At 54.7% G+C, this 14373-nt stretch overlaps 2 protein-coding genes across 16 annotated transcripts in view; both read left to right on the forward strand.

Moving 5' to 3' along the window:
• The window catches only part of SYNGAP1 (synaptic Ras GTPase activating protein 1), an 89571-nt gene extending 87191 nt beyond the window's left edge, over positions 1-2380 (forward strand). For 13 of the 15 annotated variants that reach the window (XM_061621614.1, XM_061621603.1, XM_061621604.1 and 10 more), the window contains one exon: positions 458-2380. In XM_061621614.1, coding sequence (XP_061477598.1) covers positions 458-606 — 149 coding nt within the window. In that variant the 3' untranslated portion in view covers positions 607-2380. The remainder of the gene's footprint in view (positions 1-457) is intronic. The other 2 variants (XR_009761763.1, XM_061621613.1) reach the window with 2 other exon arrangements.
• A 4781-nt stretch (positions 2381-7161) lies between these two features.
• ZBTB9 (zinc finger and BTB domain containing 9) lies at positions 7162-13082 on the forward strand. The gene is made up of 2 exons (XM_061621620.1): positions 7162-7532; positions 10392-13082. Exon 2 carries the CDS (start codon positions 10435-10437, stop codon positions 11842-11844), a length of 1410 nt encoding a protein of 469 aa, XP_061477604.1. The 5' UTR covers positions 7162-7532; positions 10392-10434; the 3' UTR covers positions 11845-13082.
• The last annotated feature ends 1291 nt before the right edge of the window (positions 13083-14373 follow it).

The raw sequence follows: 14373 nt of genomic DNA on the forward strand, positions 1-14373 counted from the left end.
TCCTCAGTGGGCTGATCCAGCCGCCAGGCTCTTCTCGTCTTCTCCTGGATTGGAAATGCCAGGAAAGTGGGAGAGGATGGAGGGGTGAGCCTGGGCACCATCCAGCCTTGCCCACAGTGTAAGGGGCATCCCAGTCAGTCCCACTGAGCCCAGAGTCCAGCATCACCAAGACAAACAGAGTCACAGAGTGGCCCAGGAGTCCACAAATGCAATAGATCCCACCCACCCCGAATACAGACCCTGTTGTGTCCCTCTGGGCATAGAAATATGCACGGTGTCGGGGCAGTGGGAGCGGAGGGTGGCAGTGAGATGGGGTGTGTGGGGGAAGAAGGACCTCTTCCATAAACCCAGCATCCTTTCACAGGCCAGGGTGTGTGCCTGGGATGGGCGCGAGCGCCAGCACCCCCTAACGTTAATAAATAAGTGCCGCTCTCCCCTCCCTCTGTCTCCGTTGCAGGAGAGGCAGCTTTCCGCCATGGGTGCAGCAAACCCGCGTCTGAGCGTCGCTATGGGCCAGCCCTGGAACGGGATCCTATCAGGGCAACCGCTTCCGCCCCCGCGACTCCAGATCACGGAAAATGGAGAGTTTCGCAACACCGCGTCTGAGCACTAGCGACTGCCCCCCGCCTCACCCCACCTCCCCAGCCAGCGTGCACCAGCAGCAGCAGGGTGGGGTGGGTGAGGTGGGGGGCCGGTCCAGAACCACGCAGGGGCCGGGGAAGGGTCCAGGACCATTTTCAGGGTGTTTTATAGCAGGACACAGACGACAATCTTAACCCTCCTCTCACATTGTTGCCCACGGAGCACCTTCCTCTGCATTCCCAAGCAGAGTCAGGGGTCTCCCCCTCCCCCTCTCCCCCAGGTATTTCTCAGGAGTGGCATCCCCTGCCTTCCCCCTCCCTCCCCCTCCCCCAATGGCAGCAATGACCTTTCTCCTTAAGGCAGCAGCAGGATGAAGGGGGGGATCCTCTCTCTTCTATCTGCCTCACACTCCCTCTTTGATATTGGGGAGGGAGGGAGGTTTGCCTGCAGGGGGTAGGCTGGTCCCAATTCCCTTGCCATGCACTCGCCTCAGCCAGCTGCCATGAAGGGTTGGGGTTCCCCCCCACAGACGCTGACCTATTGCTCATTCTCTTTTCCGGGGGGGGGAGCATGGGAGAAAGGCTAGATGGGAAGGGAATGACCCCCCCCCCAAGCTCAGCACTGCCCAGGCTGGGCAAGGGTTAGGGTGGGCCTCCCCCTCTTCCCTTTCTGAAGGGGAGGGGCTACATCCGCTTGCCATCATCCCCCCATCCTTTGACAAAGGGCTTTGCCTGCTCTGTACAGTGACCCCCCCCACCCTCTTTGTTTCTGGATATTACTCTGGATTCTTAATTCTATATATATACATAGTTCTATTTTCCTCCGTGTAGGGGGGGCAGAGCAGGGCAGGGGGGTTAACTTTTGTTCTTTCGTTTCCTTCCTGTTCTCAAGCTGCCCCCAGCCTCCCCCCTCAAATTTCTGGGGGAAAGACCATTGGGGAGGGCTTGTTAAACTATCTCAAAGAAGCCATTTTAGAACTGCCCAGCCGGCCGCAGGGCGCTCAGGGCAGGGGGCAGGGATCCTGCCCCACACGCCTGCTGGAGAGAAGTGAAGGGAAAGGGGGCTGACCCCCCACACTCGTGTGGTGCTCGCTCGCTCGCTCACTGTCCGCCCGTCTGTCCGTCCGTCAGTCAGTCGTGCTTTGGGTCCTGAGCTGCTGCTGGGTGAAAACAGTGTTCGGCAGAGTTAGTGGTGGTTGTCGTGGCTGTTTCTTTCCGTTCTTGCGATTTCTTCTCTTCCTGCTGCATCTTTCCCGCCCCTTCTCTCTCTCCTCCCTGCTTTTACCCCTTGCCATTTTTGCCCTCTCTAACCCCCATATTTATTTTGTAAGGACTCTCCTACCCCGTTCACGTTCTTTTTCTCTCCTCCCCCCGGACAATGACGGTGGCTCAGGTGGGCACCGTAGATATTTATACGTATTATGATGATGATGATGAATTATAATTATTATTATTATATAAAAGTTTGTACATATGTGAAATCCCCCTCCCCCCAATGCCTCCTGCCCAGCCTGCTCCCCATGGACTGCCCCAGGGATTTGTACTGTACATAAGAAGAGCTTTTTTCTCTCTCTCTCTGTCTCTCAACCTCAAGCCCCTGTACATATTCCCTACCTTGGAAGGGAGTTCAGGTCATAGGGGGGCTGTTGTTCCCTGGTGTCCGCTTGGCCTCCCCAGGCAATTCTCTCTCCCTCTCAAGCTCTCGAGTTTATTTTATGTCAAATTTATTATAATTTTTTTTTCTGGAGTTTGTGGTGAAAACAGAAGAAGATGTTTAATAAAAAGCAATTGGTCTTTTATGCCATGTCAGCTGCAAGGGCACAAGGAGGTGGAGGGGCAAGTACAGTACAGAAGACCCCCCCCCCCGTGTCCCTACTTGCTGTACCATGTCATGTTGGGGCTCTGCAAAGAAAGGATTCAGGGCACCTGGGCTGTCGGGCCTGGGACGGGGACCTGTTAAGTTTCTGGCTGCCTGGGCAGACGGGCGCACACTCTGCACGTGTGTCCAGGTTGGGTCGAGAGAGCCAGCCAGGCCCATTGAGAATGCAGCCAGAGGGAGGAGGCCCCTGACTGAGCACTGGCTGCACCCTTGAGCCTCTGCCAAACCACACCAAGTCAACTTGTGCAAGGGGGAGCACGGAGTCGACCCCTTTCCCGGAGGTGAGGAGTCCCTTGCCTACCAGTCTCCATGCTCTGCCAACCTCAGGGTGGTTGGTAGACCTTTTTGCCTGAGTCTAGGGCCATTTTGGGAAGAGCTGGAAGGCCTGCCTGTTGGAGCCCTGGGGGCCAAGGAGGGGGCAGCTGGAATAGCAGGATGCGTGGATGGGATAATGGCGTCACTGGGGGAGGACGCAGAAGGACTGGGACGGGTTGCTGCCCATGCGATGATGATGCCTCCAGCTGGAATGGTCATTTTAGGGGACGTGAGAGAGTGGGGTGGGGGTGTATTGGGCAGAGCTTGGAAAAGTTACTTTTTTTGAACTACAACTCCCATCAGCCCCAGCCAGCATGGCCACTGAATTGGGCTGATGGGAGTTGTAGTTCAAAAAAGTAACTTTTCCAAGCTCACTATTGGGCTCTTCCCAGCTCATTTCTGAACATCCTTTTGTTCATTACATTGTTAGCCAGCCATGGCCTGCTCTTTCCACCATCACCACCACCACTTTGGCTGTGCCGCAGAGAATAATAATAATAATAATAATAAAATTTTATTTCTAGGCCGCCTATCTGGCCGAATTAATGGCCACTCTAGGTGGCGTACATAGACTAAAATATAACATAGAGTAAAATATAACATATAATACTAAACAAAACCCCAGTAGTCTATAGACATCCCGAGCAGCAGGTTCACGCACACATACACACACACGGTCTCTGGCCCCTTCAGCAGTTGCTGCTTTTGTAGCTGGAGAGAGACAGGGCCCTGCCCTTCCAGACCAGGTGGAAATCAGCCAGAAATGCAGGGAGCAGGTCTTGCAGAAACTCACACAGGTAGATGGTCTCTGGCCCCTTCAGCAGTTGCTGCTTTTGTAGCTGGAGAGAGACAGGGCCCTGCCCTTCCAGGCCTGGTGGAAATCAGCCAGAAATTCAGGGAGCAGGTCTTGCAGAAACTCACACAGGTAGATGGTCTCTGGCCCCTTCAGCAGTTGCTGCTTTTGTAGCTGGAGAGAGACAGGGCCCCACCCCTCCAGGCCAGGTGGAAATTAGCCAGAAATGCAGGGAGCAGGTCTTGCAGAAACTCACACAGGTAGATGGTCTCTGGCCCCTTCAGCAGTTGCTGCTTTTGTAGCTGGAGAGAGACAGGGCCCCGCCCCTCCAGGCCAGGTGGAAATTAGCCAGAAATGCAGGGAGCAGGTCTTGCAGAAACTCACAGAGGTAGATGGTCTTTGGCCCCTTCAGCAGTTGCTGCTTTTGTAGCTAGAGAGGAACACGGCCCCACCCCTCCAGGCCAGGTGGAAATCAGCCAGAAATGCAGGGAGCAGGTCTTGCAGAAACTCACACAGGTAGATGGTCTCTGGCCCCTTCAGCAGTTGCTGCTTTTGTAGCTGGAGAGAGACAGGGCCCTGCCCTTCCAGGCCTGGTGGAAATCAGCCAGAAATGCAGGGAGCAGGTCTTGCAGAAACTCACACAGGTAGATGGTCTCTGGCCCCTTCAGCAGTTGCTGCTTTTGTAGCTGGAGAGAGACAGGGCCCCACCCCTCCAGGCCAGGTGGAAATTAGCCAGAAATGCAGGGAGCAGGTCTTGCAGAAACTCACACAGGTAGATGGTCTCTGGCCCCTTCAGCAGTTGCTGCTTTTGTAGCTGGAGAGAGACAGGGCCCCGCCCCTCCAGGCCAGGTGGAAATTAGCCAGAAATGCAGGGAGCAGGTCTTGCAGAAACTCACAGAGGTAGATGGTCTCTGGCCCCTTCAGCAGTTGCTGCTTTTGTAGCTGGAGAGAGACAGGGCCCCACCCTTCCAGGCCAGGTGGAAATCAGCCAGAAATGCAGGGAGCAGGTCTTGCAGAAACTCACGCAGGTAGATGGTCTCTGGCCCCTTCAGCAGTTGCTGCTTTTGTAGCTGGAGAGAGACAGGGCCCCACCCCTCCAGGCCAGGTGGAAATTAGCCAGAAATGCAGGGAGCAGGTCTTGCAGAAACTCACACAGGTAGATGGTCTCTGGCCCCTTCAGCAGTTGCTGCTTTTGTAGCTGGAGAGAGACAGGGCCCCGCCCTTCCAGGCCAGGTGGAAATCAGCCAGAAATGCAGGGAGCAGGTCTTGCAGAAACTCACACAGGTAGATGGTCTCTGGCCCCTTCAGCAGCTGCTGCTTTTGTAGCTGGAGAGAGACAGGGCCCTGCCCTTCCAGGCCAGGTGGAAATCAGCCAGAAATGCAGGGAGCAGGTCTTGCAGAAACTCACACAGGTAGATGGTCTCTGGCCCCTTCAGCAGTTGCTGCTTTTGTAGCTGGAGAGAGACAGGGCCCCGCCCTTCCAGGCCAGGTGGAAATCAGCCAGAAATGCAGGGAGCAGGTCTTGCAGAAACTCACACAGGTAGATGGTCTCTGGCCCCTTCAGCAGCTGCTGCTTTTGTAGCTGGAGAGAGACAGGGCCCCGCCCTTCCAGGCCAGGTGGAAATCAGCCAGAAATGCAGGGAGCAGGTCTTGCAGAAACTCACACAGGTAGATGGTCTCTGGCCCCTTCAGCAGCTGCTGCTTTTGTAGCTGGAGAGAGACAGGACCCCACCCCTCCAGGCCTGGTGGAAATCAGCCAGAAATGCAGGGAGCAGGTCTTGCAGAAACTCACACAGGTAGATGGTCTCTGGCCCCTTCAGCAGCTGCTGCTTTTGTAGCTGGAGAGAGACAGGGCCCCGCCCTTCCAGGCCTGGTGGAAATCAGCCAGAAATGCAGGGAGCAGGTCTTGCAGAAACTCACACAGGTAGATGGTCTCTGGCCCCTTCAGCAGTTGCTGCTTTTGTAGCTGGAGAGAGACAGGGCCCTGCCCTTCCAGGCCAGGTGGAAATCAGCCAGAAATGCAGGGAGCAGGTCTTGCAGAAACTCACACAGGTAGATGGTCTCTGGCCCCTTCAGCAGCTGCTGCTTTTGTAGCTGGAGAGAGACAGGGCCCCGCCCTTCCAGGCCAGGTGGAAATCAGCCAGAAATGCAGGGAGCAGGTCTTGCAGAAACTCACACAGGTAGATGGTCTCTGGCCCCTTCAGCAGTTGCTTTTTTCACTGGGCCCTAAGATACAGGTGGGGAACTTGTGGCTCTAACAGTTAGGAAGTTTTTCCTGATGTCCAGTCGAAATCTGGCTTCCTGCAACTTGAGCCCAATATTCTGTGCCCTGCACTCTGGGATGATTGAGAAGAGATCCTGGCCCTCCTGTGTGACAACCTTTCATGTACTTGAAGAATGCTATCATATCTCCCCTCAGTCTTCTGTTCTCCAGGATAAACATGCGCAGTTCTTTCAGTCTCTCCTCAGAGGGCTTTGTTTCCAGTCCCCTGATCATCCTTGTTGCCCTCCTCTGAACCTGTTCCAGTTTGCCCACATCCTTCTTGAAGTGCGGAGACCATAACTGGATGCAGTGTTCAAGATGAGGCCTAACCAGTGCTGAATAGAGGGGAACTAGTACTTCACATGATTTGGAAACTATACTTCTGTTAATGCAGCCTAATTTAGCATTTGCCTTTTTTGCAGCCATATCACACTGTTGGATCACATTCAGGTTGTGATCAATGACAATTCCAAGATCCTTCTCACATGTCGTATTGCTGAGCCAAGTATCCCCCATCTTATAACTGCATTTGGTTTCTTTTTCCTAAGTGTAGAACTTTGCATTTATCCCTCTTGAATTGCATTCTGTTGTTTTCAGCCCAGTGCTCCAGCCTGTCAAGATCCCTTTGGATTTTGTTTCTGCCTTCCGGGGTATTAGCTATGCCCCCCAGTTTTGCAAATTTGATAAGCATTCCCTGCCCCTCCCCATCCAAATCATTAATGAAAACATTGAACAGGGCCGGGCCAGGAGCGAGCCCCGCAGTGCCCACTCATAGGATTCTGGAGCCAACTGTGGATGCACCTGATGGTGGTTCCATGCAGCCCACGCTTGCTTCCAGCCCTCCCACCCCGTAATCCTGCCGCCCATAACGAGGACGGCCTTTGCACGCACAGCAGCGACGCTCTCGCGCGCCAAAGATATCTTTAAAGGGGCGTGGCTTGGCGCGTCAATGGCTCAGGCCGGCGCCCACGGGCGCAGATTTGCCTTGCTGATTGTGGGCCCGGGTCACAGGCGCGACAGATCCGGCCGCTGCCCGGCCGCTCTGCACAAATGACGAAAGGGAAGCGAAGCCCAGTCAGAGTGAAACGGTTTCTGGGGGCGGGGTCAGGAAGGAGCAGGAGATCTTGCCCCCCCCCGCTGCGTCGTCCAGGAAAAGGCCGCCAACGACGCTCGTGCCGGAACGGCCGGGCGGGGGGAGGGAGGGGGAGGGGCTGTTGCGCTGAGCCCCCCCGCTGGCTTGCGGGGTCCCACCCCAATGGGCGGACGCCCTCCTCCTTCCACTTGGTTGACTGGAAACAGTTCCCGCTCAGGAGGCGGGGCGCAGCTAATCAGAAGCCAGTTCCGCATCCGGGTTCTTTCAGCTGAAGAGGCGAGGGGGCGGGGCTGATCCCCAGGGCGACGCAAGGGCGGGGCTCCTCTGGGTTCGGAGCGGGCGGGGCCCACGAACCCTCGGCTTTTCAGTGGTTCGCAGCCTTCACCAGAAAGCGCTCGCTCATTCGCTGTGGCTGGCTGATGGGGCGGGGCGATATCGGACTTCCCCAACCCAAACCAGCACCTCCCCGGTTTCTGATTGGCCGAAGCACACCGGAGGGGCGGGGCGTGACTTGGGGCTGTCCCTCGTTCGCTCGCTCCGGCTCAGCCGCTTCCGTCGGGCGGAAGGAAGGAAGGAAGGAGGAGAAGAAGGCGGAAGCGGCGGCCAAGGTGAGAGCGGAGGGGGAGGGGCCCGCTCCGGTGTTTCCCTCTCCGCCCTTTGAGCTACGTCATCTGCCTGAGGGGCGGGGCTGGTGTGAGGATGGGCGCCTAAGCGAGGGCATCCCTGAGCACGTGCAGAGCGCTATCCTCTGATCGGCCCCTGCTAGTGCAGAGCAACCCCCTTCTAAGCCATGCGGGAGCCTGAGCACGTACAGAGGGCAGACCTTTCAAGCTTCTATAACAGTTTAAGCAGAAATCTCTGTCCGCTGCAGGAAGGGAGAGAGGGACGAGGGGACTAAAGGACCCCAAAACTCATTCACCCCCAAAATAGGCAGTCTCCTCTGCTGAGGAGGGGCGCATGGTTGTGGTGAACTAGGCTGGAGCAGAGCAAGGACCCTGTTGGGGACCGCTGTTTGTGCCTCTGCAGAGATGGGGAAAGGAGTGTTCTATTTTATTCAGTTAATAACGCTTATATATTGCTTGATTGCAAAAAAGCTCTTAGCAAATACATAACTAAATAAGCTAATAATTTTTGGCTGGTTATTAACAACATTGGTGTGCTGCCTCTGCACTATTTACAATAGCAGTAAAATAGCAGAATGGTGAAAAATAATTGGGTGTTAGAACAAATTAAACCAGAACTGTCACTAGAAGCTAAAATGATGAAACTGAGGTTATTCTACTTTGGACGCATCATGAGAAGACATGATTCACTAGAAAAGACAATAATGCTGGGGAAAACAGCAGGGAGTAGAAAAAGAGGAAGGCCAAACAAGAGATGGATTGATTCCATAAAGGTAGCCACAGACCTGAACTTACAAGATCTGAACAGGGTGGTTCATGACAGGTGCTCTTGGAGGTTGCTGATTCATAGGGTCGCCATAAGTCGTAATCGACTTGAAGGCTCATAACAACATGAAATCATTGCATATTACACAGCATAGAAACGCATCATCAAAGAAGAAAAGCAATGGAACAAAACTCCCAAGAACTCAGCAACAGCCACAACACCATGGGCTGTTACTGGAATGAAGGGCGGGACATAAATTTAATTATTATTAGTAATAATAATAATAATAGAGCAATTATTGAACAAATCTTTAAAATGCCAGGAAATACTCAAAACTCCTTTTATGTCTTCTGGAATCCAACCCACTCTTCTTGAGTCCTGGTAGAAGTGTATAAAATTATGCATGGCATTGAGAAAGTGGATAGAGAAAAGTAAGTAAGTAAAGTAAAATTTAATTTTTGTGTCGCCTATCTGGCCGAAGCCACTCTAGGCGACGTACACATTGAAATTCAATAAAATACAATATAAATACAGCATAAAATACAATGCAGTCAACAATAACCATTTTAAATAGCAGCAGTATAGAACGATATAGGGCAATCAACAATTATAAACAATCACAAAAAGTTTTAGCCCACCCCAGAGATCCCGAAGGCCTGTCCAAAGAGCCAAGTTTTTAAGGCTCGGCGAAATATATCCAGGGAAGGGGCATGGCGAAGATCGAACGGGAGGGAATTCCACAGAGTGGGGGCCGCCACTGAAAATGCCCTCTCTCTAGTCCCCACCAACCTAGCTGTTTTCGTTGGTGGGACTGAGAGGAGGCCCTGCGTGGCTGATCTAGTCGGGCGGCTTAATTGGTGGTACTGGAGGTGCTCCTTCAGGTAAACTGGGCTGAGACCGTATAGGGATTTAAAGGTTAACACCAACACCTTGAATTGGGCTGGGAAAACAACTGGAAGCCAATGTAGATGAAATAACACTGGTGTAATGTGATCACGGCGACGGCTGTTTGTAAGCAGACGAGCCGCCGCATTCTGCACCAGTTGTAGTTTCCGGACCGTTTTCAAGGGTAACCCCACGTAGAGCGCATTGCAGTAGTCTAATTGAGAGGTGACCAGAGCATGTACTACCAGTGGGAGCTGATGAATAGGGAGGTAGGGTTGCAGCCTCCGTATAAGGTGTAGCCGATACCAAGCTGCCCGGCTCACTGCCGAAATCTGAGCCTCCATGGACAGCTTGGAATCAAGAACAACCCGAGGCTGCGGACCTGATCCTTCACGGGTAGACTCACCCCATTAAGCTTCAGGTCAACAACACCCAACCTTCCCCTGTCACCCACAAGCAGCACCTCGGTTTTATCAGGATTAAGCTTCAGCCTGTTCCTTCCCATCCACCCACTCAAGAAGCTGAATGTTGGAAGATTCAGGACAGACAGAAGGAAGTACTTCTTTACTCAGCGCATAGTTAAACTATGGAATTTGCTCCCACAAGATGCAGTAATGGCCACCAGCTTGGACGGCTTTAAAAGAAGATTAGACAAATTCATGGAGGACAGGGCTATCAATGGCTACTAGCCGTGATGGCTGTGCTCTGCCACCCTAGTCAGAGGCAGCATGCTTCTGAAAACCAGTTGCCGGAAGCCTCAGGAGGGGAGAGTGTTCTTGCCCTCGGGTCCTGCTTGTGGGCTTCCCCCAGGCACCTGGTTGGCCACTGTGAGAACAGGATGCTGGACTAGATGGGCCACTGGCCTGATCCAGCAGGCTCTTCTTATGTTCTTTTGTCTAGTTGGTCTCCCTGTGCTACTTCTGGCTTCCGTGAGGAGATTCTGCAGGGAGATCGCAAGTCCTCAGCATGAGAAAAGGGTTCCCTGGGCAGGTGCAGGGTGCAATTTCCTTACTCCTGAGCAGCAGCGTCCTGCTCCTACACCCCTTGTGGCAGGGACTCCTAGCCAGAGGTGGCTTTTCAGACAACCCCATCCCTCCCTGTAGCCTTGGGATTGGGTGGAGGGGAATAGCGCTCTTTCACCCCCTTCTTCTTCTTCTTCCTCCTCCCCCCCGCTCCCCTTTCTGTCGATGCAGCTGCCCTCCCTGTGGCTGCGTGGCTGAGGCCTGAGTTGGTGCCATGGAGCCCGAGACACGCAGTGTGCAGATCCAGTTCCCCCACTACGCTGCTGTCCTGCTGGAGTCCCTCAACAAGCACCGCCTGGAGGGCAAGTTCTGTGACATCTCGATCCACGTCCAGGGCCGGGTCTTCCAGGCCCACAAGAGCGTCCTGGCCGCCTCCTCGCCCTACTTCCATGACAAGCTGCTGCTCAACGACACCAACTGCATTGTGCTGCCCAGCGTCATCGAGCCGGAGGCCTTCGAGAACCTGCTCCAGCTCATCTACTCGGGACGCCTGAAGCTGTTGCTGGAGGCCCTGCCCAGTCACCTGCTGGTGGCCAGCGGCCTGCAGATGTGGCAGGTGGTGGACCAGTGCTCAGGCATCCTCAAGGAGCTGGAGGGGGGCCCCTGCAGGCCGTGGTCCAGCCGGGCCAGCGAGAGCCAGTCGCCCAGCAGCAGCAACTACTTTGGGGCAAGGGAGGATGGGGAGCCCACAGCCGGTGCAGCCGAAGGGCCCCGCCGCCACCACGCCCAGCATGACGACTGCCCCGATGATGAGGTGGTGAAGATCCGGGTCCCCCGTGACGAGGAGGAGGAGGAAGAGGAGGAGGAGGAAGAGCGGCAGGCTCAGATCTGCAGCGGCTCCTCAGACAGGCCGGTGAAAGTCATCTTGGACGAGGCGGAGGAGGGCCCTGGCAGCCGCTCCAAGGGGTCTGGAGAGCAGGCTTCAGCCTTCGCTTCCCCCCACGAGAGCCCCAAAATATTCTATATCAAGCAAGAATGCTTTGACTCTGAGGAGGGGGCCACCTCGCTCCACCTGAGCAGCGCTGCAGGCTCATGCTTGTCTGAATCCAGCTTCCTCAAATCCTTGGGGAGGCCGCTCAGCGTGGCCGACATGCCCGGGCTCTGCCAGGCAGAGATCCAGGAAACAGGTGAGGTCAGCTACATCCTTCCCAGTGGCGCCTCCTCTTCCTCCACAGGGACACCCAGCGGCTTCTCGGTGAAGGCCCAGCCCCTCTCCTCCGACTCCGTGGCCTTTCCCGAGAGCTCCTGGAAGCCGGTTGACCTCCACGGGAATGAGATAATTGCTCACGCTGTCCATGGGCAGGTAGTACACGCACCTGTCAAGCTGATGTCGGCACCTGACGGCAAGAAGTTTGGCTGCCTGTGTGGGAAACGCTTTGCGGTGAAGCCCAAACGGGACCGGCACATCATGCTGACCTTCAGCCTGCGCCCCTTTGGCTGCTCCGTCTGCAACAAAAAGTTCAAGCTGAAGCACCACCTCACAGAGCACATGAAGACCCATGACGGCAACCTGTACGCCTGCGAGGACTGTGGCCGCAAGTTCCGTGTGCAGAGCTGTTTCCTGAAGCACAAGGAGCTCTGCAAGGGGCACGGCTGGGCCACCGCCTGCTGGACCTACAAGTAGAAGTGGGGCAGCGCCAGCGGCAGTTATGCCTGTGGACCCATTTGCCCGTGGCTAGAGCTGTGGAGGACCCGGGGATGCAGTGGGGTGTCTGGAGCAAGGAGTCTTTCTCTCTCTCCTTGACACAGAACCCGGCGCTAGGCACAGGAGGGAGCAGCACAGCCCTGCCTGTATTGGGCTGTGAGGGGCGCTTCGGTCTGAACCCCACTGGGACTTCTGGTTAGTCATCTGTAGTCTGAAGGGTGGAAGGAGCAGGACCTGCTGGGAGCGCGGGATGAAGCCCCATGAGCAAAAAGGCCACACCTGGCTGGGCAAAGGAGGTTTGGCTGGGCAGAATGTTCTGTGTCGGCAGGGGTACGGGAGGTGGCCAGGATGGCTCCAGGCCCAGCCGTGGTGGCTCTTCCGTACTTTGTTCTCCTCCTCGTGGACAACCAACTGGCTGCAGAATATTGGAGCAGGGTGCAGGCACCAGCACCACTAGTCCCCGAAGCCAGGCCCTGATGAGTCCTTGTTCAGCATGCACTGTTCTTCCTACTTCACCTTCGGGAGTGTCTGTTCTCCCCAAGTGACCTCCAAGCAGCTTTTGCCTGGCAGCTGCGTCTGCACCAATCCTGCCACTTTTGGCGCTGGTCTGAATCGCCGTGCAGGGCTCTCCAGCAGAACAGCAGGTGAGGGCGTAAGAGGGCCCTGGCTGCTAGATCAGACCAAAGGAGGCTCAGCTGGTTCAGCGTCTCCCATTACCCATAGTGCCCATTCCCAGATGCCTCCAGGGAGGCCACAGGCAGGATGTGGGGACAAGAGACCTCCCCTGCTATTGCCCTCCAAGTTACTGCTTTTCAGACCTACACTGAACCTGGAGGACAGGCCTCCTTCTTGGTCTCATCCGTTTGTGAAGCCATTTTGCCAGTTGTTGGCCCTCGCCACATCTTGTGTGTCAGAAAGGACCGAGTAATCTTGCCTGGGAAGTGGCCTCTCCTCTCTGCCTCCTGCCACCTTGAAACTTCGGTGCTTATTGCAAGTCCCTGTTCTATCCTTCCCTCTGTGGGACTGCCCAAATGTAGGCTGCTTTACCCATGCGCACAAGCACACCTCTTTACCTTTGGCAGGTGAGAAGAGTGGAGGCCTGATTCAGAGCCATCTGGCCACCTTTGCAGACTTCCGGGGCTGGCTTCTCTCACATGCAATGAGCCGTAAAATCCTCAAAGAAGCCTGTTGTCTTGCATAAATTGCTTCCAAGAGAACTTGGAGGAGTTGTCTCTTTGCCCAGAAAGTGTGCATTCTTATGCAGGGATTGCGGAGGGGGTTGGGTGTGGGTGTAGGAAGCCCATTTGGTCCTTGGTGTTACCTGCTCAAGTGAGAGCCTGGGCTCTGGTGGCTGGTGTTGAGAAAGTGCCAGGGACTGGACGAGGGCCTGCTGAAGGCACCAGGGGGGGCATCTTGTTGCTGCAGAGAGTACAGCAGGTGGCCGTGGGAGCACAAAAGAGCCTGTGCTGAAATGCTGTCCCGTCCTTAGGACCAAGGGGAGCAGGGAGGATTAGGAGTTGCTGGGGGAGGAAGGGACCCTTTCACAAGAGAAGAGGCACCCAATTGTCATGTGCAGAAGGACAGAAATAACCTGATGGCCAGAGAGGATCAAACTCCGAGCTTGGCTCTGAACTGGGATCATGCAGAGAATTGCACTTTAAAAAGTTTCACTGTGGGAGTTTTCCAGGTTGCTGGCATGAGACCTCAAGGATGCTTTCTGCTTGCCACTTGTGGAACAGAGGAAGGTGCCGTATGCCAGGCTAGACCATTATTTCCTCTAGTGAGAGTATGTGTGCTACTGTCACACTTTTGCTAGGGTCCCAGGAGATAACCCTCTTAGTAAAACACCAGGAAGAGCAGGGTTAAAGGTGCAGTACACTCCAAACCATGGCCAAGCACATAGAATCAGTTCAGGACCAAAGCATGATCCAGGGCAAGGCACAGCTCACCAAGACAGGAAGACTTCATGGAATCATAGCATAGGAGAGCTGGAAGGAGCCCCTAAGGCCATCCAGTCCATCCCCCTGCTTATTGCAAGAATCCAAATCAAAGCATACTCAACAGGTGGCTGTCCGGCTGCCTCTGGAATGCCTCCAGGGTTGGAGAGCCCACCACCTCCCTAGGTCATTAGTTCCATTGTCCCACCACTCTAACAGGAAGTTTTTCCTGATGTTTGGCCAAAATCTGGCTTCCTGTAACTTGAGCCCATTATTCCATGTCCTGCATTCTGGGATGATCGAGAAGAGATCCCGGCTCTCCTCTGTGTGGTAGCCTTTCAAGTACTTGAAGAGTGCTATTATGTCTCCCCTCAATCTTCTCCAGGCTAAACATGCCCATTTCTTTCAGTCTCTCCTCATAGGGCTTTGATTCCAATCTCCTAATCATCCTTGTCCTCCTCTGAACCTGTTCCAGTCTGTCTGCATCCTTCTTAAAGTGCAGACTTGGCTAGGCCAAAAGGAACCAGGGTTGTTTCCACCATGTGGAAGGGTCAAAAGAGAGACCTTATAG

The sequence above is a fragment of the Rhineura floridana genome, chromosome 3 (assembly GCF_030035675.1).
Source record: "Rhineura floridana isolate rRhiFlo1 chromosome 3, rRhiFlo1.hap2, whole genome shotgun sequence".
Classification (NCBI taxonomy): Eukaryota; Metazoa; Chordata; class Lepidosauria; order Squamata; family Rhineuridae; genus Rhineura; species Rhineura floridana.